Consider the following 21,441-nt stretch of genomic DNA (forward strand, 5'->3'; position numbering starts at 1 on the left):
AAAAAAAAAAAAAACTACATACAAAAGGCCAAACAAGTCATCCATTCAGTTACCAAAATTAACGGGGAGGTTATTCGTCGACAAGAAACAGCATGTAGTTTTTGTAAGGAGTAAGAAAACTACACGGTTTGTAAGAAAATTCACAGTTTCAGATGTCGAGTTTTCATGTTTAGCTGTGTGTTTCTGCAAATAGCTAATTTGCGCCTCTTCTCTCTGATTCTGCTCACCTCTGCTCGTTCCCTTATCCAATCCTCGCGGAGCTGTATTGTTTGTAAGTCCGTCGTTTACTATAATGTTTTTGATTTTTTCCCATACGACTTGCGTTTTTCTTTTACGATCTATAAGCCGAGATCGAGCATTGACTCTACGATTTGTTCATTATACTTCTGCAATTGCATTCTTTTACTACCCTTTTTGTTTTGTGACTTTTTCAACTTTAAGTGTTGAATAAAAGGGCTCTGCTCAAATTTTGTGAGATCAGAAGAAACTTGTTGTCATGTGCTGCTACTGAACAAGCTTTCCATTTTGTGGCATCTAAGTTTTGAAAAATCGTGGCTTTTTTATTTATTTTTTATATTCTTGATGTGAAGCAAAAATGTGATTTATTATGACTGTTTTTTTCTTCTTCTTTTTGATGTTTACAGACCAATAGGTTTAATGGGTTCTGCAGTTAGACAGCCACTCTTCTCGTTTGGTGTTATAGCTGATGTTCAGTATGCTGATATTCCAGATGGCCGCTCCTTTTTAGGTGTTCCTAGGTATTACAGGAACAGCATCCTTGTCCTACAACGAGCTGTTGAAACTTGGAACCAACATGGGAACCTCAAATTTGTTATCAACATGGGTGACATTGTTGATGGTTTTTGTCCCAAGGATCAGTCTTTGGCTGCCACTAAGAAACTGGTCCGTGAATTCGACAAATTCAATGGTCCTGTTTATCATATGATCGGCAATCACTGCCTCTACAATCTCCCCCGTGAAGAGTTGCTTCCGTTGCTGAAGATCCCAGGTCGTGATGGCAATGCTTATTATGATTTTTCACCAACTCCAGGCTATAGAATTGTTGTGTTAGATGGGTATGACATCAGTGCTGTCGGATGGCCACAGGACCATCCTAAAACAATCGCTGCATTGAAGATACTTGATGAAAAGAACCCAAACTCGGACAAAAATAGCCCCGAGGGGCTTGAGGATGTTGCGAGGAGATTTGTCAAGTATAACGGTGGTGTTGGGGAGGAACAGCTGCAATGGCTTGACAGTGTGCTTCAGGATGCATCAAACTCAAACCAGAGTGTTATTGTATGTGGGCATGTGCCTATGAGCCCCGGTGTGGCATCCAAAGCAGCTTTGTTATGGAATTTTGATGAAGTGATGAGCATTATACACAAGTATGACTCTGTCAAAGTTTGTTTGTCCGGACACGATCATAAAGGAGGATACTTTGTTGATTCTCACGGTGTTCACCATAGATCCTTGGAAGCTGCCTTGGAATGCCCCCCAGGTACGTATTCGTTTGGATATATCGATGTATATGAGAACAAGTTATCTCTTGTTGGTACTGACCGGATGCAAAACACTGATTTTGAGAATTACTGAATGATCATTTATCTGAAATGCAGAATTTGTAATCCTCACCAATCCTTATTTATATGATGATTATTTTGTAACGATCACTTCTTTATTATTGTACTTCCATATGGCTGCATCTATTGACTTGATCCATTGCAAATAAGACGGATTCAATTGATTGAAGAAGTTTTTTATTAAGGAATCTATATCATATGTTCTGTGTTGGATTTAGTTATGCAATTAAAGGAAGTCTCTAGCGAAAGGTAATCTTTTGTAGTGTTTAGCTGAATTTAGGTGTACTTCTGTTTCAGCTGATTCAGTGGAAACAAAATAAGAAATATAGATAATGTTTTGTCTTCATTGTACTTTTTGTCTTCATTGTACTTTAGATCTATTATTAGTAACGGTTAGCATAACTATTAGTATTGTTATGTTGATTAGATCAAGTATTCAGTAGATACTGGGTAGTAGTATTCTGTATACTGAAGCTGCTCTCAAGGGATTTGAAAGAACAAACTCAATTCATGGAGGCAAGTGATGATAAGGGCGCTAAATGGAAGGAATTATTGATACTTGTTTACAGCTGACTGCTTGGACTATGGGATAAATGATCTTGATTCAGATGAATGTGTAATGAAATGGTCTCTACAAGGCTCATGCGTTCGGTTGCACGGAAATAGCTTGGTTTAAGTAGCAATTGCATTGTCCCTGAAGATACATGAGTGATGATGATACTAAATTTAGTAATTCTCTAGGAAGAATGGAAGTGGTAACTGTCTTGCTGAATCTTTTTGGTGAGACTACCCTACAAGAGAAGTTCTTATTTGAGGTCAAATCGAATGATAGTATGATACGCAGTTGTAATCTGGTTTATAATATTCTCAAGTCTTTGATTTAAAACTGCTGCCTAAACCAGCTTCATATAGAGAATTTAACTGGAGACTGCTTTGGCTAGCAAAGTTAGTGAAAGTATTTGTTCTATATAGTGTATTTAATCTAGGACATGAATGTTTTTAATGGACCAACAAATACGCTCCTAAAAGTAATTTTGTGTCTAAGTGATATGATCCTAAATTACATGGGACTCTCTCAATGTTATGGAATCTTTACACATAGATTGCAAGTGCATAGTTGTGTTGCGTTAATGCTTAGAGATCAATCATAGAAAATAAATACTTTATAACATTTTAATAGGTCTAAACATAAGGAGTGAAAAAAAAAACATATGGATAAGGTAATCCTAACGAGTGGTGTGTAATGTAATACCAAATTATGGATTGAGATTTAAGTAGGTGTATATGATGAGATAAAATTTTCTTTTAATATTCTTAGCATTTTTCTTCGCCTTTGCGCATAATTTGATATTTTAACTATGGTTGTGTTCACTACTGAGTTAATGTGTCTAAAATTCTTATTTAACCTTTCATATTCAATGATGTTTGGTATAAATAGTTGTACAACATATGGATACAGTGATTCTAATGAGTGATGTTAGTGATATGACATCGGATACCAAATTTCTGTACTGGGATCTAATTAGGTTTGATTCCTACAATGATATCTTTTTTATTTATTTATTTTCAGCATCGTTTTCCGTGCATGAAGATAGTTTTATAGGTTAACTATATTTGTGTCGACTACCGAGTAATGGCATTTGAAATTTCTACTTAAACTTTTGCATTTAATGATGTTTGACTTAGATAGTGGCCCAAACATATGAATAAGGTAATCCTAATAAGTGATGTGTGGTGATATGACTTTAAATACCATATTTTCAGATCTTGATCTAACTAGGTTAAATTTGTATGATGAGACGTTTTTCTTTTCTTATTTTTGAGCATTGTTCTTCATGCCTAAACATAGTTTGATAGATCAACTATGTTTGTGTTGACTACCGAGTAATAGTGTCCAAACTTTAAATTTAATTAGGTTTAATTCGTACAATAATACATTTATTTATTTATTTTTGAGGATCGTTCTCAACGCCAGAAAATAGTTTTATAGGTCAACTATGTTTGTGTCGACTACTGAGTAATGGCGTTGAAAAATTTTGCGTAAACATTTGCATTTAATGATGTTTGACTTAGATAATGGCCAAACATATGGATAAGGTAATGCTAATGAGTGATGTGTGGTGATATGACTTTAGATACCATATTTTCAGATCTTGATCTAACTAGGTGAAATTTGTATGATGAGACATTTTTTTTTTCTTGAACATTGTTCTTTACGCATAAACATAGTTTGATAGATCAACTATGTTTGTGTTGACTACCAGGTAATGGTGTCCAAAATTTATGTTCAAGTCTTTTCATTTAATGATATTTAACTTAAATAGTGTCCCAAACAAATATTTTTTGTTTTATTTAGCATTGTTCTTTGCGCCTAATCATCGTTAGTCGTGTTGACTACCGAGTAATAGTGTCCAAAATTTATATTTTAACCTAGCTATGTCGATCAGCTTAAATAATGACGTAAATTTAAATATATTTAATTAAAAATTTTATTTGTTCTCTCACAATCCTTATAATAGTTTTGGTAATTTGGATTACAAATGACACCCTGGAACCTTAACACAACAGAAAAAAAAATGCATGATAACTAAGAGAACTCAAGACTGATTTTTCATCCCCTCGTCATGTTCAAGAAACATCGCTCCTCAGCTGAAGACAATAGAGACAAATGTAGCCTTATAGAACACATGACTCACTTTTCTCCATTTCCTCCAAATCTTCAAAGGGTAATCTCTCTCTCTTACAATTTGGCTTAACTGCTAAGTGAAACATTATCTTTTTCGCATTAGTTATTTTATTATGGCCAAAGATCACACACTATATAAAGACTTAACATGCACCCATTTTTTCATCAAAAAAGCATATTTCTATTTAAACCTTCTAAATTTCTACTTAATGGCGTTCAAAATTTCTGCTTAAACCTTAGTATTTAATGATGTTTGAGTTAGAGAGTGGCCCAAACATATGGATAAGGTAATCCTAATGAGTGATGTGTGGTGATATGACTTTAAATACCATATTTTCAGATCTTGATCTAATTAGGTTAAATTAGTATGATGAAACGTTTTTATTTTCTTATTCTTGAGCATTGTTCTTTACGCCGAAACATAGTTTGATAGATCAACTATGTTTGTGTTGACTATCGGGTAGTGGTGTCCAAAATTTATGTTCAAATCTTTGGATTTAATGATATTTAACTTAAATAGTGTCCCAAACAAATAATATTTGTTTTATTTGGCATCGTTCTTTGCGCATGATCATCGTTCTTCGTGTTGACTACCGAGTAATAGTGTCCAAAATTTCTATTTTAACCTAGCTATGTCGATCAGCTTAAATAATGACGTAAATTTAAATATATTTAATTAAAATTTTTATTTGTTCTCTCACATTCCTTATAATAGTTTTGGTAATTTGGATTACAAATGACACCCAGGAACCTTAACACAACAGAAAAAAAAATGCATGATAACTAAGAGAACTCAAGAATGATTTTTCATCCCCTCGGCATGTTCAGGAAACATCGCTCCTCAGCTTAAGACAATAGAGACAAATGTAGCCTTAAAGAACACATGACTCCCTTTTTCCCATTTCCTCAAAATCTTCAAAGGATAATCTCTCTCTCACACAATTTGGCTTAACTGCTAAGCAAAACATTGTCTTTTCGCATTAGTTATTTTATTATGGCTAAAGATCAATCACACTATATAAAGACTTAACATGCACCCATTTTTTTTCATCAAAAAAGCATATTTCTATTTAAACCTTCAAAATTTCTACTTAATGGCTTTGAAAATTTCTACTTAACCCTTTGTATTTAATGATGTTTGACTTAGATAGTGGTCCAAACATATGGATAAGGTAATCCTAATGAGTGATGTGTGGTGATATGACTTTAAATACCATATTTTCAGATCTTGATCTAATTAGGTTAAATTAGTATGATGAGACGTTTTTCTTTTCTTATTCTTGAGCATTGTTCTTTACGCCTAAACATAGTTTGATAGATCAACTATATTTGTGTTGACTATCGGGTAATGGTGTCCAAAATTTATGGTCAAATCTTTGCATTTAATGATATTTAACTTAAATAGTTTCCCAAACAAATAATTTTTGTTTTATTTAGCATCGTTCTTTGCGCCTGATCATCGTTCTTCGTGTTGACTACCGAGTAATAGTGTCCAAAATTTCTATTTTAACCTAGCTATGTCGATCAGCTTAAATAATGACGTAAATTTAAATATATTTAATTAAATTTTTTATTTGTTCTCTCACATTCCTTATAATAGTTTTGGTAATTTGGATTACAGATGACACCCTGGAACCTTAACACAACAGAAAAAAAATGCATGATAACTAAGAGAACTCAAGAATGATTTTTCATCCCCTCGTCATTTTCAGGAAACATCTCTCCTCAGCTGAAGACAATAGAGACAAATGTAGCCTTAAAGAACACATGACTCACTTTTTCCCATTTCCTCAAAATCTTCAAAGGATAATCTCTCTCTCACACAATTTGGCTTAACTGCTAAGCAAAACATTGTCTTTTCGCATTAGTTATTTTATTATGGCCAAAAATCAAACACACTATATAAAGACTTAACATGCACCCATTTTTTTTTATCAAAAAAGCATATTTCTATTTAAACCTTCACAATTTCTACTTAATGGCTTTCAAAATTTCTACTTAACCCTTTGTATTTAATGATGTTTGACTTAGATAGTGGCCCAAACATATGGATAAGGTAATCCTAATGAGTGATGTGTGGTGATATGACTTTAAATACCATATTTTCAGATCTTGATCTAATTAGGTTAAATTAGTATGATGAGACGTTTTTCTTTTCTTATTCTTGAGCATTGTTCTTTACGCCTAAACATAGTTTGATAGATCAACTATATTTGTGTTGACTATCGGGTAATGGTGTCCAAAATTTATGTTCAAATCTTTGCATTTAATGATATTTAACTTAAATAGTTTCCTAAACAAATAATTTTTGTTTTATTTAGCATCGTTCTTTGTGCTTGATCATCGTTCTTTGTGTTGACTACCGAGTAATAGTGTCCAAAATTTCTATTTTAACCTAGCTATGTCGATCAGCTTAAATAATGACGTAAATTTAGCCCCTTGTCATGTTCTCATGGCTTCTCGGCTGAAGACAATAGAGACAAATGTAGCCTTAAAGAACCCATGACTCACTTTTCCCCATTTCCTCCAAATCTTCAAAGGTAATCTCTCTCTCACACACAATTTGGCTTAACTGCTAAGCGACACATTGTGTTTCACGCATTACTTATTGTATGATGGCCAAAGATCACACACTATATCAAGACTTAACATGCACCCAATTTTTTCATCAAAAAAGCATATTCCTCTTACCAAAATTTCCAAATTCAACGATGACCATCCACACTCTCCTCTTCGTCTCACTTCTCATATTCTCATTCATCGAGTCGAGCCGTGGAGGAAACAAAGATAGACTCTTCACTGAGCTCCAAAATTTACTCGAGGTCACCGCTAAACCCGTACAAGATGTCATAGGTTTGTGAATTTGTCTTGCCCTTTTTTTATAAATCAAACTCTCTATTACCTAGGCTTTAAACTAATAAAATTGACCATATTTGGGATATGTTACCTATTTAATTTATTTTAGAAATCGTTATTTCCATATATGTATCTCTCCATCCTTTTTCATCAACATGCACCCAGTTTTTTTCATAAAAAAAGCATAGTCCTTTTACCAAAATTTTAAAATTCAATGATGGCCATCCACACTCTCCTCTTCGCCTAACTTCTCATATTATCATTCATTCTTTACTTATTCTTAAGCATTGTTCTTTACGCCTAAACATAGTTTGATAGATATACTATGTTTGTGTTGACTACCGAGTAATAGTGTCCAAAATTTATGTTTAATTAGGTGTAATTCGTACAATAATACGTTTATTTATTTATTTTTGAGCATCGTTCTTCATGTCTGAAGATAGTTTTATAGGTCAACTATGTTTGTGTCGACTACCGAGTAATGACGTTCGAAATTTTTAACTTAAACTTTTGTATTTAATGATGTTTGATTGAGATAGTGGTCCAAACATATGGATAATGTAATCCTAATGAATGATGTGTGGTGATATGACTTTAAATACCGTATTTTCAGATCTTGATCTAACTAGGTTAAATTTGTATGATGAGACGTTTTTCTTTTCTTATTCTTGAGCATTGTTCTTTACGCCTAAACATAGTTTGATAGATCAGTTATGTTTGTTTTGACTACCGAGTAATGGTGTCTCAAAATTTATGTTCAGATCTTTGCATTTAATGATATTTGACTTAAATAGTGTTCCAAACAAATAATTTTTGTTTTATTTAGCATCGTTCTTTGTGTCTGATCATCGTTCTTCGTGTTGACTACCGAGTAATAGTGTCCAAAAGTTCTATTTTGACCTAGCTGTGTCGATAACTTAAATAATGACGTAAATTTTAAAAATATTTAATTAAAAATTTTATTTGTTCTCTCACATTCCTTATAATTGTTTTGGTAATTTGGATTACAAATGACACCTTGGAACTTTAGCACAACAGAAAGAAAAAATGAATGATAACAAGGAGAACTCAAGACGGACTTTTCATCCCTTCGTCGTGTTTAGGAAACATCGCTCCTTAGCTGAAGACAATAGAGACAAATGTAGCCTTAAAGAACACATGACTCATTTTTCTCCATTTCCTCAAAATTTTCAAAGGGTAATCTCTCTCTCACTCAATTTGGCTTAACTTCTAAGCCAAACATTGTCTTTCTCGCATTACTTATTTTATGATGGCCAAAGATCACACACTATATAAAGACTTAACATGCACCCAGTTTTTTTCATCAAAAAAGCATATTCCTCTTACCAAAATTTCAAAATTCAACGATGGCCATTCACACTCTCCTCTTCGCCTCACTTCTCATATTTTCACTCATCCCTTCGAGCCGTGAAGGAAATAAAGGTAGACTCTTCAGTGTGCTCCAAAATTCACTCGATGTCACCGGTAAGCCCGTACAAGATGGCGTAGGTTTGTGAATTTGTCTTACCCTTTTTTTTATAAATCAAACTCTCTATTAGCTAGGTTTTAAACTAGAGAATTGACCATACTTTACCTATTTAATTTATTTTAAAAATCGTTATTTCCATTTATGTATCTCTCCATCTTTTGTTAAATGACTTGGGCCACTAATACATTTATAATAAATAAAATTATACATCTATCTATCGATCTATACTATTATTTGGTACTCATGTATTTCTTTAGTTCTGGAAGCCGGAAAAGATATGGTGACAATTAAATGGAAGCTAAAGTCGTCGGGCAAAGTAGATGCCGATGCTACTTTCAAGACAATCCAAGTCAAGCTTTGTTACGCACCAATCAGCCAAGTTGATAGACCGTGGCGCAAGACTCACAACGAGCTCTTTAAGGACAAAACCTGCCCTCACGAGATTGTGTCCAAGCCATATGACAAGACCCCTCAGTCACTTGATTGGACCGTCGATCTCGATATCCCCACTGGAACCTACTTCGTACGTGCCTATGGAATTGATGGAGATGGCCAAGAAGTAGCATACGGGCAGAGCTCGGACGAGGGAAGGACGAAAAATCTCTTTAGCGTTCAGGCTATTAGTGGTGGACACGTGTCGCTCGACATAGCATCCATATTGTTCAGCGTCTTCTCCGTTGTTTCTCTGTTAGTCTTCTTTGTCAAGGAGAAGAAGAAGGCCAAGTTAGAGCAAAGGGAGTGAGTGGATTAATAGCGATGGCCATATATATTTCATTGCATATTATAGAATAAAGATAAAAGTTCTCCTCAAGATCTTTTCATTCCACACAATTTATCTTAATTTATCTTAGAATATATATAATTAACCTCGTTCACTTGTGAACAATAAACATAAAGAAAAAGTTCTAGTCAATTATTTGGCATCAAACCTGGTATCATAGCCAAGACTAGTAAAATGGATGAAGAATTTTTGTTTGTTGGTTGGATCAAGTCACGACCAGCTCTAGCCCTCTATAATCAATCAACTTGGTGCTGCAGAACCCAAATTATATGAAATATTTTATGGGAGTTAACTTAGGGTTAAGGAAAAGTCATTTGGTATATTAATGGTGAAGAAGATACCGAAGACTTCTACAGTTCTACTCAGAATAGAATTGGATTAAACAACTTGTTACAGAGATTTAATAAATTTTATGGTCATCTCTTATCTAATTCGGTCACAAATATTTTATTGGGTTGTGATATATAATATATCGCACACTATCTACAAGTAACAAGAAGCCACACTTTCGAGTTACTCGAGACTTTGTAGAATAAAAACGCACATATTCACAAATTCGGTTTTTAACGAATAAAGAGATGCCAAGTAATTTGCTTAATGATCTAGAGTACACAAACGATGTATATATATTATGATTCGTTCAAACTATATACAATATAATTTAACATTTAACCAAAAAAAGAAAAAAAAAACTATACAGTACCATTTTTTTTTTTTTAATCTTCTAGTTTCAAACTTTTAATTTTTAATTTTAATCATAGCCATCATTTTAGTCTTAATCATAACACCAATTTCTTCAAGTCTGTTTTCATTTATTATTATTATTCTTACTTTTCATTTTCAACAATTAACCTGAAAATTTCAGTGTATTATTAATTTATTATTGCGAAAAAATACTAAAAGGGAGCTGGGGAATCCCGCCTATTCCCGGAGGAAAGGGAATAATCTAAAAATTGAAATTGAGAAATTTCTCTCTCTCAGCCTTTTTCCCCAAATCCAGAGAGAGAGAGAGAGAGAACACACACACAACGAGCACGAGCATGAGCACTCCCATGGAGATTGCCGAGCAAAACCCTATGCTTGAGGAGGATACGATTACTCTTCCCAACGCTTCCATGGATGTCTCCTCTCACCAAATTCACACTGAATCCACGACTATCCCGGAGCAAACAGCCGTCGCAGAGCCAATCGCTACACCCAATCCTCCTCCTCCGCTTCCTCCTCCTCCTTGCCTCCACGAGAACAAATTTCTCGTATCTGGTACTCCCAATTCTCCTTCCTCTCGCTTTTGGATTCGATTATAGTTTATGAAAATTCATCCTCTTTCAAATCTCTGTGTTTCTCTCTCTAGTGGAGGTCTGCTTAAAGCCTTCAAGCACGGCTCGTCTCGAGGATGTGCAGAGAGCTGTTGAACGGTCGGTTTGTTATTATCACATTTTCTTTTTGTGCTTCTATTCTAGTGGAGGAGTTCTGATTGGAATAGCTTCTTGTGTCTGTTGTTTCATTTTTAATTGGTTTTAATTGGGGGAATAGTTTTGTGTTTGCTCTAGGATGCTTGAAAATAGGAGCATGAGCTATGCAGATGGACTTGTATTGATACCTGCAGACGACTTGTTTCTTGTTCAAAATGTGCAAAGGATATGCATTTGTGATACAGGTATTGTTTCAGATTTTGTAAGGATTTCGCATTTCATGCTATAGGATAGTTATGAAAGTTTTAGTGTTGCTAATATCAGGTTGGATGTTACTGATATTTTTGCCTCTTGTATCTAGAGGAATGGGTGAAAAACAATGATGTTCTCTTGTTCTGGCAAGTGAAGCCAGTTGTCCACGCCTTTCAGGTTATATGCAAACCTCTGATTATGTTAGATAGGCAGTCAACTTTGTTTTGTCTAGGTATCGTCCATACAGATCATGACTTGTTGTATAATTACATCCAGCTCACTGAAGAAGGACCATGTGAGGACTTGTGCGCTGATGGACAACCTGCTAGCTTTAATGAATGGATTCTACCTGCAAAAGAGTTTGATGGCTTATGGGAAAGGTCTGTCTAGAAGTATAGTCTTGCCCTCGTTAGAAAGCAGTAATGGCTCTGAAACAGTTTATTCAGTGGTTGATCTTTTTGTTGTGTAGCCTAATATATGAATCTGGACTCAAGCAAAGGTTACTACGTTACGCTGCAAGTGCGTTGCTGTTCACGCAGAAGGGTGTAAATCCAAATCTCGTTTCATGGAATAGGTGAGGGAAGTTTGCATATTTTGCAGTACATGCTATTCTCCCAACTTACCTAGCAATTCTTATTTATGTTTGCTTCTGTTCGAACATCATGAGATTGTTATGCAAAACTTCAGATAACTGAGTTGCTTAAAAAGCTGAATTTGTTTCATGCGGTTTTGTTTGTTCTTTTGGTGTCTAAAGTCTGATATTTTCCTTTCTTGTGCCCTGATTTTAACTATCTAGCCTTCATGATTTGTTGAAAATTNTGAAGCCAGTTGTCCACGCCTTTCAGGTTATATGCAAACCTCTGATTATGTTAGATAGGCAGTCAACTTTGTTTTGTCTAGGTATCGTCCATACAGATCATGACTTGTTGTATAATTACATCCAGCTCATTGAAGAAGGACCATGTGAGGACTTGTGCGCTGATGGACAACCTGCTAGCTTTAATGAATGGATTCTACCTGCAAAAGAGTTTGATGGCTTATGGGAAAGGTCTGTCTAGAAGTATAGTCTTGCCCTCGTTAGAAAGCAGTAATGGCTCTGAAACAGTTTATTCAGTGGTTGATCTTTTTGTTGTGTAGCCTAATATATGAATCTGGACTCAAGCAAAGGTTACTACGTTACGCTGCAAGTGCGTTGCTGTTCACGCAGAAGGGTGTAAATCCAAATCTCGTTTCATGGAATAGGTGAGGGAAGTTTGCATATTTTGCAGTACATGCTATTCTCCCAACTTACCTAGCAATTCTTATTTATGTTTGCTTCTGTTCGAACATCATGAGATTGTTATGCAAAACTTCAGATAACTGAGTTGCTTAAAAAGCTGAATTTGTTTCATGCGGTTTTGTTTGTTCTTTTGGTGTCTAAAGTCTGATATTTTCCTTTCTTGTGCCCTGATTTTAACTATCTAGCCTTCATGATTTGTTGAAAATTTCTACAGGATTATTCTTTTGCACGGACCACCAGGGACTGGCAAAACATCTCTCTGCAAAGCGTTGGCTCAAAAGCTTTCAATTCGGTGCAACTCCAGGTCCTCTTCTGGAAAAATTGTTATTCCGTCATATTCATATATAAATCGACTGTAGTATCTTTCGTTATCTTTCTATTTTGATTTTGATTTATGTTTCCTCCATCAGATATCCACATTGCCAGTTGATTGAAGTCAATGCTCACTCTCTATTTAGTAAATGGTTCTCTGAAAGTGGCAAGCTGGTATGATTCAAAATTGTCCTTTCTTTAGCTCTTGTCTTATGTTTTCCCTTTAGCATGCATTTAACACAGTAGATTTGTTCAACAAGCTGACTTTGTACTCATGGATTATTCCATGTTTAAGTAGTGATATCATAAGCTTCACTAACAGTTGTATAGTTATCGGACCTATCTTGTGATAAAAACTATATTGGAATATTATGTTATTCTCAGTATGTCTACCAATTCCATAATATAGGTTGCCAAGCTTTTCCAGAAAATCCAAGAGATGGTGGAGGAAGATGGCAATTTAGTATTTGTTTTGATCGGTGAGTTATGATTTTATCATGGAATTATATGGTTGCAGGCTTATTTATCCCGTCAGGCCTGAGATTATTTTTCCTGCAGATGAAGTTGAAAGTCTTGCTGCTGCTAGAAAAGCGGCTTTGTCTGGCTCAGAACCTTCAGATTCTATCCGGGTACTCCAACTAACTTCTAAATTTCATATGCACCTAGTCTTTGCGAAGGAATTGATTCTTAATCCTAGAAGACCAAATCTTCCTATGTACTTTGCAGGTTGTGAATGCACTACTCACCCAAATGGACAAATTGAAATCTGCACCGAATGTGATCATCCTTACAACATCAAATATAACTACTGCTATTGGTAAGCTGGTTTCCCATTTTGATCCTGTCGTAGCCTCATGCTTTTTACTCTTATATTAGTCCTTATTTTCATCCGGATGATCTCAGCACTAAGTTCGCAATAGAATTATGACTTTGACTTGCTACTATATAAATGCTTTACCTTCTCAGTTCTCAGTCTCTCTGAACTGTGTTCCTCATTCAGATTGGTGAGATTTCACACATCAATATTCTTGTTACAGATGTTGCTTTTGTGGATCGAGCCGACATAAAAGCTTATGTTGGGCCTCCAACTCTTCATGTTCGTTATGAAATATTAAGGTCTTGTGTTGAGGAATTAATAAGTAAAGGGATCATCTCAAGTTTCCAGGTACCACATAAGAGCACCCCATACACGTTTCTAATTCCATCGTTTCCTGTTAACACTGAAGGAGGAGAAATTATATCTTACAAGCTTCATGAATCTTGGTATAGGGCTGTGATGGATTCTCTATTCCAAGCTTTTCAAGTTTGAAAGAAAAGGCAAATGAAAGTGAGGTTCATGATACAAATTCAGTTCCCTGGTTCTGTAAACAGCTGATAGAAGCTGCAAAAGGGTGTGAGGTCAGTCTTTGGGAAAACTTTTATACTGATTGTAGAGTAGTGACAAAAACCTGAGAATACTCTGAAAAAACTGAGTATGATTCAGATCAACTTCTTAATGTGCAGGGTTTAAGTGGGAGATCACTGAGGAAACTTCCGTTTTTAGCGCACGCAGCACTTGCAGATCCATATAGCCATGATCCAAGTGAGTTCTTGTGTACAATGATAGAAACAGCTAAGAGAGAGAAGTCTGAACTGCCTGAATGAACTTTTTTTTTTAGTGAGGTCATAAACAAATAGCAATGGAAATGGTTTATTCAGAAAAGTGTTAAGCTAATTATTGATTTATGCATCTCTTCATCATCTCAAATTATGCATCTGTTTCACCTTCTATTTTAATTTTGGCATAAACTAAATAGAAGGTTGGGCTCAAATGTAGAGTTAGTATCTCAATGTTGAGGAGAGAGACTCTCTCTCAGAAGGTTTCTTCTACCTCCCTATGGAAAAGCTTTTAAGATCCTCCTTCTGTGATTGAATCAAACAAAAAAATGTTTAATGGGGCATCTCCTTAACCACTAGCCATTTTGTTTTGGAAAGTTTCCACACTACTCACTTAGGTGACCCAATCATTGAGTTGACACTATCAACATTGAATTGGTTTTTTGCTTTATTCGTCTCTTCTGCCAAGCTTGTTGCTAGAATGCTAGACTTTAGGGGTTGTTTTGTATTTGATTGAATAGAGAATTCATGCTTCTAACCAAGTCTGGAGATCTATCAAAATATTTTGTTTTGATAATAATTATGCAGTTTTATATTTTGAGTAGCAGTTTACATAGATACTAACACTAATCAAAAGAAGCCAAGTCCTCTGATTTTTTTTTTTTTACAATAAAGTAATCTGATTTGTTATATATACACTTTCATTCTTGTCAAAGTCATCTGAAAATCTGAAGGCTAAGAAAAAACAGGCATGAAAATAAATAATAAAACAAAGAAAAAAAAAAGGAAGAGACAAGACAGAGCTGAGTAGATTCGAACAAGAAACGTAAGGCTGACATTAAACCTGACATAATAAAGCTTGGATCCCCAAAAAGTCCAATATGGAGATGAAGAAGAGAGATGAGGAAGAAACGAGAGGCTAAAGATGATAAGGAAGAAGAAGAAGATGAGAAGAAGAAGAGAGTAGAATTGATGAAGGCAGCTGCACAGGCTTGGCTCAGCCACTCCCAAACCTCTAAACACACGGTTTTAGAGTTCGAGGCGCAGAGGAAGCACGCTTTTATCAAAGGCAAAGCTTCACGTTTCAAAACGGAGGCCTTGTCCACAAAGCATCATCCGTCGTTTTTGGATTGGGAATTTGGACAGTCGCTGTGGGATCCTTACGAGATTATTTCGGTCTCTAAGAAATTGGAACGCGAACTCACTTTAGAAGAACAAACCTTCAAGAAGAAGAAGAAAAATAGCCTTCGAAGTTTGTTCAGTCTTTCTTCTTCAAGGAGATTTTAACAAACCCATTATGGTTACTCCCTTCAAACTTGTAAATTGTTCTAAAAAAAAAACGTGAAATCAATTATTAGTGTCTTAATTATATTGTCCATTGGTTTTGCTCACAGTTGTATTCCGCACCACAATCACATCCTCAAAACAAGGTTTTCAATGGTTGCAACTTGCAACAGATAGATATAATAGCAAAGTTTTTATCAATAAAGCCAATCATCATGACTGATTGGCTAATTGCCATGCCAGTGTTTCCAACCAAGCAGAGTGAACATGTGACATTATCGAGAAAGATGAGCTTCTAAATGCATATACAACACATGTCGCAGAAGAATTAAATAGACTGAACCATTCCTTCAACTAAAATAGAGCTGCAGAATGACATAACCAAATCGAAATAACTAAATGGAAATAAAAGTAGGTAAAACTCCACGTCTTATATAAATAGTAATATCATTCAACACCCAAAAGGTCCAAAGCAAAGGAAGACACCATGTTGTGACGCAGCACGAAACCGAACTAGAGAGATCAGGTTTTATTTATTTATAATAACATAATAATTATTCCTGATAGATTAGATAGATAGGTAGAGTTGCCAGAATTATTATTAAGCCTCCTTCTCCCCTGTGAGGAGATCCATTACCACACCTTTGATGCTTCCATTGTTCTTCTTCAGCAGTCTCTTGTTTGTTACATCATCACAGAAGCCCTGCAAAATCACAACATTTTCAACATTCCAATCTCTGTTTACCAAACTGTTAAATTCACAAAGTGCAGACACACTTACCATTTCCTGAAGCTCCTCTAGGATAGGATCCCACTCGCTAACTCCACAAAGCGCATCAACAGATTGCTCCAAATTGTATTCGTTGTCCCTCAAGATCTCCTTGTTCAAATCTATCTCCTTGAAACCCATTTCCTCGAGCTCCTTGAGCATGGTTATCTCAACGTCATTCCTTTCCAAATCCTCTTGAAGAGGAACTGGGATGTCTTTTGTAGATGAAGAACCACCAGGCAAGATCTCAACAGCAGGAATACTTGGGAACTCCACCATGTTAAATGATGAGGATGAAGATGAAGGAGAATGACTTTGAGGGATAGCAGGATGAACTTCACCAACCAGCAGGTTTTCTTTTTCCGGGATATGTGGTTCACCAACTTCTCCCTCTATATCAGCATCTTTCTTTGTCCCGGGATTGACATTGGAGCTGCCAGGTTGAGCTGACTCACAATTCATCATCCCTGTAAATTCGCTTGAAAAATTTTCATCAGGGGAGGGGGAGGCATTCAAGTTCAGTCCATGAAACTCATTCACAACAGTATTCTTCAGGGATGCATCAACCTAACCATGCAAAAAAAGAAAAATGGTATTGAGAACATTTCATAGAGTCAAAGAATCAAGGAAAGAAGGAGCACAGAAGTAGAAAGTACATGTATCAACACCCAAACACGTTGCCCAAACTTATCACCATCAGAGGAAGCCATTCTCCAATAAGAATTGTATCGGCCAGGTGACTGTGGTGCAATAAAATCAACTTTAACATCAAGCTCACCATTGATAGGCACACCCCCCTCTGGAATCTGCCATAAGTGTAAAAATAAACAAGCAATTAGTATTATATACACAAACAGCTATTCTCACGGTGTAGAGAAGACGCTAACTCAACGGCGTGTAATTGAAACAACAATTGATCTGTTGTTAGTGGAAAGATCAAGAGAAGAAAAAAACACGAGAACTAAGGAAATAATTTATAACCTGTAAATCAACAGACAACGAGTTGCTGAATCTGTCCCCACCGATCCAGACAATCTGTGTGCCACGAGGCCACACGAACGAACCATTGTTCCTCATTTTCCAGATCTTAGTGAATGGAGCGGATGGAGCAACAACTGTTCCATCAAGTACATTCACATCAAGGACAAAGCGACTGTCTAGTCTAGGCCGGGTACACTTGAAGTGCAAACCTCCATAGGTTGGACGGTCCAGCCAAGGATTTGACATCTATAAGGAAAAAAAAGAAAGATAAGATTGCAACATAGGTATCAGAGAGAGACACATAAGATAAACAAGAAGAAAAGGAATCTCAAACATAGGAGAAGAGTAATACTTGGGCACGGTGTTTGAAAGGATGCATATGTTGAAATGATACGGGCTTATCCATTCTTGTGTAATCCCCCTCATTACCCATCACCGAAAAGCAGATGTTGCAAAGATCATAGTCTTCCTTACTGCAAAATATTCACCAGAGAAACAAATAAGCACAATTAAGTTCTAACATGTCTATAGTCACTACAATAGTAAGTAAGAGATGTCCTTACACCATCGATTTAAATCTAGGCCCAGTTATAGGAAGAACTCCACATCCATCACAACGGATGCCCTTATGGAATACACCCAATGAGGTCCAGTAATCACCGTTGGTGTTCTTTTTAGAATGGCATCCACGACGAGCATGCTTGTTGAAGTTAACAGGAAAACGAGAAGAGTCATTCACGGTACTGCCACTAAAGGGACACTCGTTGAAACTAGCACCCAGTCCAGAAGAGGTTGGCACATGACCAGAAGTCTTTGAATGAGAGGGTTCAGTCATATTAGCAGGTTTCTTTCCGGTCTGGGTCCTCTCACCAGCGGAAGGAACATCCCTGCTCAGGGAAGGGCCTGAAGAACCAGGCTTCGGAACAGGGGAGTCCTGAGGAATTNGACAATCTGTGTGCCACGAGGCCACACGAACGAACCATTGTTCCTCATTTTCCAGATCTTAGTGAATGGAGCGGATGGAGCAACAACTGTTCCATCAAGTACATTCACATCAAGGACAAAGCGACTGTCTAGTCTAGGCCGGGTACACTTGAAGTGCAAACCTCCATAGGTTGGACGGTCCAGCCAAGGATTTGACATCTATAAGGAAAAAAAAGAAAGATAAGATTGCAACATAGGTATCAGAGAGAGACACATAAGATAAACAAGAAGAAAAGGAATCTCAAACATAGGAGAAGAGTAATACTTGGGCACGGTGTTTGAAAGGATGCATATGTTGAAATGATACGGGCTTATCCATTCTTGTGTAATCCCCCTCATTACCCATCACCGAAAAGCAGATGTTGCAAAGATCATAGTCTTCCTTACTGCAAAATATTCACCAGAGAAACAAATAAGCACAATTAAGTTCTAACATGTCTATAGTCACTACAATAGTAAGTAAGAGATGTCCTTACACCATCGATTTAAATCTAGGCCCAGTTATAGGAAGAACTCCACATCCATCACAACGGATGCCCTTATGGAATACACCCAATGAGGTCCAGTAATCACCGTTGGTGTTCTTTTTAGAATGGCATCCACGACGAGCATGCTTGTTGAAGTTAACAGGAAAACGAGAAGAGTCATTCACGGTACTGCCACTAAAGGGACACTCGTTGAAACTAGCACCCAGTCCAGAAGAGGTTGGCACATGACCAGAAGTCTTTGAATGAGAGGGTTCAGTCATATTAGCAGGTTTCTTTCCGGTCTGGGTCCTCTCACCAGCGGAAGGAACATCCCTGCTCAGGGAAGGGCCTGAAGAACCAGGCTTCGGAACAGGGGAGTCCTGAGGAATTGAGAGCTGCCCTAGCTTTGAGATGCAATCAAGCATCTCACCAACAACAGGACTAGAAGTTGCAGCTTTGGATGCAAGGTCCATATACACCTTCGATATGGTATCACGCATAGGGTTAGGCACAGCCATCAGAACATCATTTAAACCCTTTTGGATTTTGGAAACCGGGTTCTGACTGTTGGGAATACCGGAAGGTGTCGAACTCCCACTACTCTCAGGAGCAACAGGGTTAGCAGGGAAGCCAGTCTTCAAGAGCACATTGATCTTCAAGAACTTAAGACGCTGATTTGTAACATCAAACAGATCGTTGTCATCAACGAGAGCCACCACGTCACCATCCTCATCAGAGTAAGTCAGAGAAAAATCAGCATTAACAGAGAGGTCAAAAAGTGAAGCGATCTTCTCCTTGAGACCAGCAATGTCAAGATCAAGCTGTCCATTAGCTTTAACGGGCACCCTGAAACGCCTAAGCACACCTCCATAGCACACCTGTATGGATCCACAAACAAAAATAGTATCAGTTGAATGAAATAAACTAACCTATGCAACATCAGGTTGTTACAGTAAGAGAAGCGATCCCAATCAAAACATCCAAATTAGAAAGAAAGAACATATAAAAGGCGATAGCGATCCCAATCAAACAACCTTGACACTGATTTGAAAAAACCAAATTACGGTTCCAAATACGATAACAATCCAAGTTTTAATCATTCCTAGGGTTTATAATTCGAATTAGACTTAAAATTGCAAAGACAACAGAGATAGAGCCGATCAATAGCGAAATTTAAAAACAAAAGGACCGATTACAAGCAACAATAAAGCTAACCTAGAACAAAGATAAAAAAACATGAGAATCGAGACGATCGCACGGAGAAACACAAAGAATTACCGACAATTTACTGATAAAAAAAAAAAAAAAAAAAAAAAAAAAAAAAAAAAAAAAAAAAAAAAAAAAAAAAAAAAAAAAAAAAAAAAAAAAAAAAAAAAAAAAAAAAAAAAAAAAAAGAGGAGAAGAATAGTGTGACAAAAAAAAGAGAAAGAGAGAAAAGTTTGGCTAACCTTGACGACGAGTGCAGTAGCAGTAGACTCCATCGGATTCAAGCTGGAGAGAAGAGAATCAAAAAAAGGGGAAGCGCAAGGAAGAAGAAACCCTAATCGACGATTGCGAGAAGTAATCGAGAGAGAGAGAGAAAAGAAAAGATTTATTGATTATGATGCAAAAGAAGCGTACCCGTAATCCGCTTATGGCTTTGAATGGAAGAACACAAAAATAGCAGTTTTGATGCTGTTCATTTTTGATCTGCACTTAAACAACCAGAGGAATTTAGACCGTCGCGTTTATATATATATATATATATATATATATATAATTATATATGCAGGAGGAGGATTCTCTTCTCTTGATTAATTAATTTAATTTAATAGATTTCTGACTTAGCCCACAAGATTTTGACTTTTCTGGTTACCACTGCCTTATCCACTAAGACATACCCCTTAAACCAACATCAATTATTCAATTCTATTAGATATTTCCTTTTTTCCTTTTAAACCTTTTTTTTTTTAAAGCTAATATTTGACCAATACTAGTTTAAATATAATACTTTATTTTTATCCAGTAAATGAACATATATATATATATGAATATTATTTTATTTTATTAAACCGTCTTTCACTCATGCCGACCTCAAAAAGAACAACCTCTCAAGTCTTATTTATTTTAGAGAGTTTGATAAACTAACAACACCAATTCCAAATGTTTATTTCTGAATTATATATACAAATTTCATGTTTAAAGTCAGAACAATAGTAGAACTTGGGATTATCATGCGGAAATGATCACAGCGATACCAAACAAGTTGGGATGGCATACATAACTTCAGTCTCAACGTTAAACAAAAAAAAAATGGAATCAAAGTAGCCTAGGACGTCATATAAGATGACTCCCGCACCTCTGAGAACATAGGAAAACGCAGCAATAAAAAGCAACGGCTTAAACGAAACAAGGTCAGTCCAATTGCCATCAAATGTATACTACAGTAAATTATGCATATTCAAACAAGTGACTCAAAATATATATGATAAACCCTCATGAGCAAATACTTTTGTTATCTGATTCTGCCAATGCCTCCTCGGATACGTCTCCCTCTCAGCAATCCCACAAGCTTATGTGCCTACGAAACAGCTTCCTCAATCTCCATATCTCACAAAATGCAATTATCCTCAGCATCGCAGCTCTTACTACCCTAATAAACACAAGAGAAGCCAATCTTAGTATCTCTCACCTGCGAATCCATGACCAGTGTTTCTCCCACTGGTACCCC

General features: G+C 36.2%; 5 protein-coding genes across 9 annotated transcripts in view; 3 read left to right on the forward strand and 2 right to left on the reverse strand.

Moving 5' to 3' along the window:
- Window positions 187-1,767, forward strand: LOC104722510 (manganese-dependent ADP-ribose/CDP-alcohol diphosphatase). The gene is made up of 2 exons (XM_010440676.2): window positions 187-271; window positions 645-1,767. The coding sequence occupies exon 2, from the start codon at window positions 658-660 to the stop codon at window positions 1,594-1,596; it is 939 nt and encodes a 312-aa protein (XP_010438978.1). The 5' UTR covers window positions 187-271; window positions 645-657; the 3' UTR covers window positions 1,597-1,767.
- On the forward strand, window positions 6,833-9,518 carry LOC104722511 (high-affinity nitrate transporter 3.2-like). Of its 3 annotated transcripts, none has more exons than XM_010440678.2 (2): window positions 6,833-7,122; window positions 8,872-9,518. In XM_010440678.2, exons 1-2 carry the CDS (start codon window positions 6,882-6,884, stop codon window positions 9,354-9,356), a joined length of 726 nt encoding a protein of 241 aa, XP_010438980.1. In that variant the 5' UTR covers window positions 6,833-6,881; the 3' UTR covers window positions 9,357-9,518. The 3 variants fall into 3 exon arrangements, with proteins under 3 accessions (XP_010438980.1, XP_010438981.1, XP_010438982.1); XM_010440679.1 differs by lacking the exon at window positions 6,833-7,122 and adding an exon at window positions 7,143-8,634; XM_010440680.1 differs by lacking the exon at window positions 6,833-7,122 and adding an exon at window positions 7,143-8,610.
- LOC104722512 (pachytene checkpoint protein 2 homolog) lies at window positions 10,308-14,546 on the forward strand. Its single transcript, XM_010440681.2, has 14 exons — window positions 10,308-10,655; window positions 10,747-10,810; window positions 10,946-11,052; window positions 11,169-11,236; window positions 12,004-12,107; window positions 12,197-12,301; window positions 12,553-12,642; window positions 12,749-12,824; window positions 13,060-13,129; window positions 13,209-13,279; window positions 13,377-13,467; window positions 13,688-13,815; window positions 13,920-14,048; window positions 14,154-14,546. The coding sequence occupies exons 1-14, from the start codon at window positions 10,436-10,438 to the stop codon at window positions 14,292-14,294; spliced, it is 1,464 nt and encodes a 487-aa protein (XP_010438983.1). The 5' UTR covers window positions 10,308-10,435; the 3' UTR covers window positions 14,295-14,546.
- LOC104722514 (protein NBR1 homolog) lies at window positions 15,937-20,471 on the reverse strand. Of its 2 annotated transcripts, XM_010440684.2 has the most exons (9): window positions 20,352-20,465; window positions 20,180-20,222; window positions 19,090-19,609; window positions 17,844-18,192; window positions 17,633-17,753; window positions 17,281-17,526; window positions 16,956-17,105; window positions 16,312-16,866; window positions 15,937-16,233 (listed from the first exon to the last, which is right to left on the reverse strand). In XM_010440684.2, exons 2-9 carry the CDS (start codon window positions 20,210-20,212, stop codon window positions 16,132-16,134), a joined length of 2,076 nt encoding a protein of 691 aa, XP_010438986.1. In that variant the 5' UTR covers window positions 20,213-20,222; window positions 20,352-20,465; the 3' UTR covers window positions 15,937-16,131. The 2 variants fall into 2 exon arrangements, with proteins under 2 accessions (XP_010438986.1, XP_010438987.1); XM_010440685.2 differs by lacking the exons at window positions 17,633-17,753; window positions 17,844-18,192 and adding an exon at window positions 18,530-18,650 and having other exon boundaries at window positions 18,741-19,609; window positions 20,180-20,471.
- LOC104722515 (protein MODIFIER OF SNC1 1) overlaps window positions 20,940-21,441 on the reverse strand; it is a 9,423-nt gene continuing 8,921 nt past the window's right edge. Inside the window, exon 11 of one of the 2 annotated variants that reach the window (XM_019232731.1) lies at window positions 20,940-21,438. In XM_019232731.1, the coding sequence (XP_019088276.1) occupies window positions 21,389-21,438 (50 nt within the window). In that variant the 3' untranslated portion in view covers window positions 20,940-21,388. The remainder of the gene's footprint in view (window positions 21,439-21,441) is intronic. The other variant, XM_019232732.1, reaches the window with a different exon arrangement.

This window comes from Camelina sativa, chromosome 11, assembly GCF_000633955.1.
Source record: "Camelina sativa cultivar DH55 chromosome 11, Cs, whole genome shotgun sequence".
NCBI lineage: Eukaryota > Viridiplantae > Streptophyta > Magnoliopsida > Brassicales > Brassicaceae > Camelina > Camelina sativa.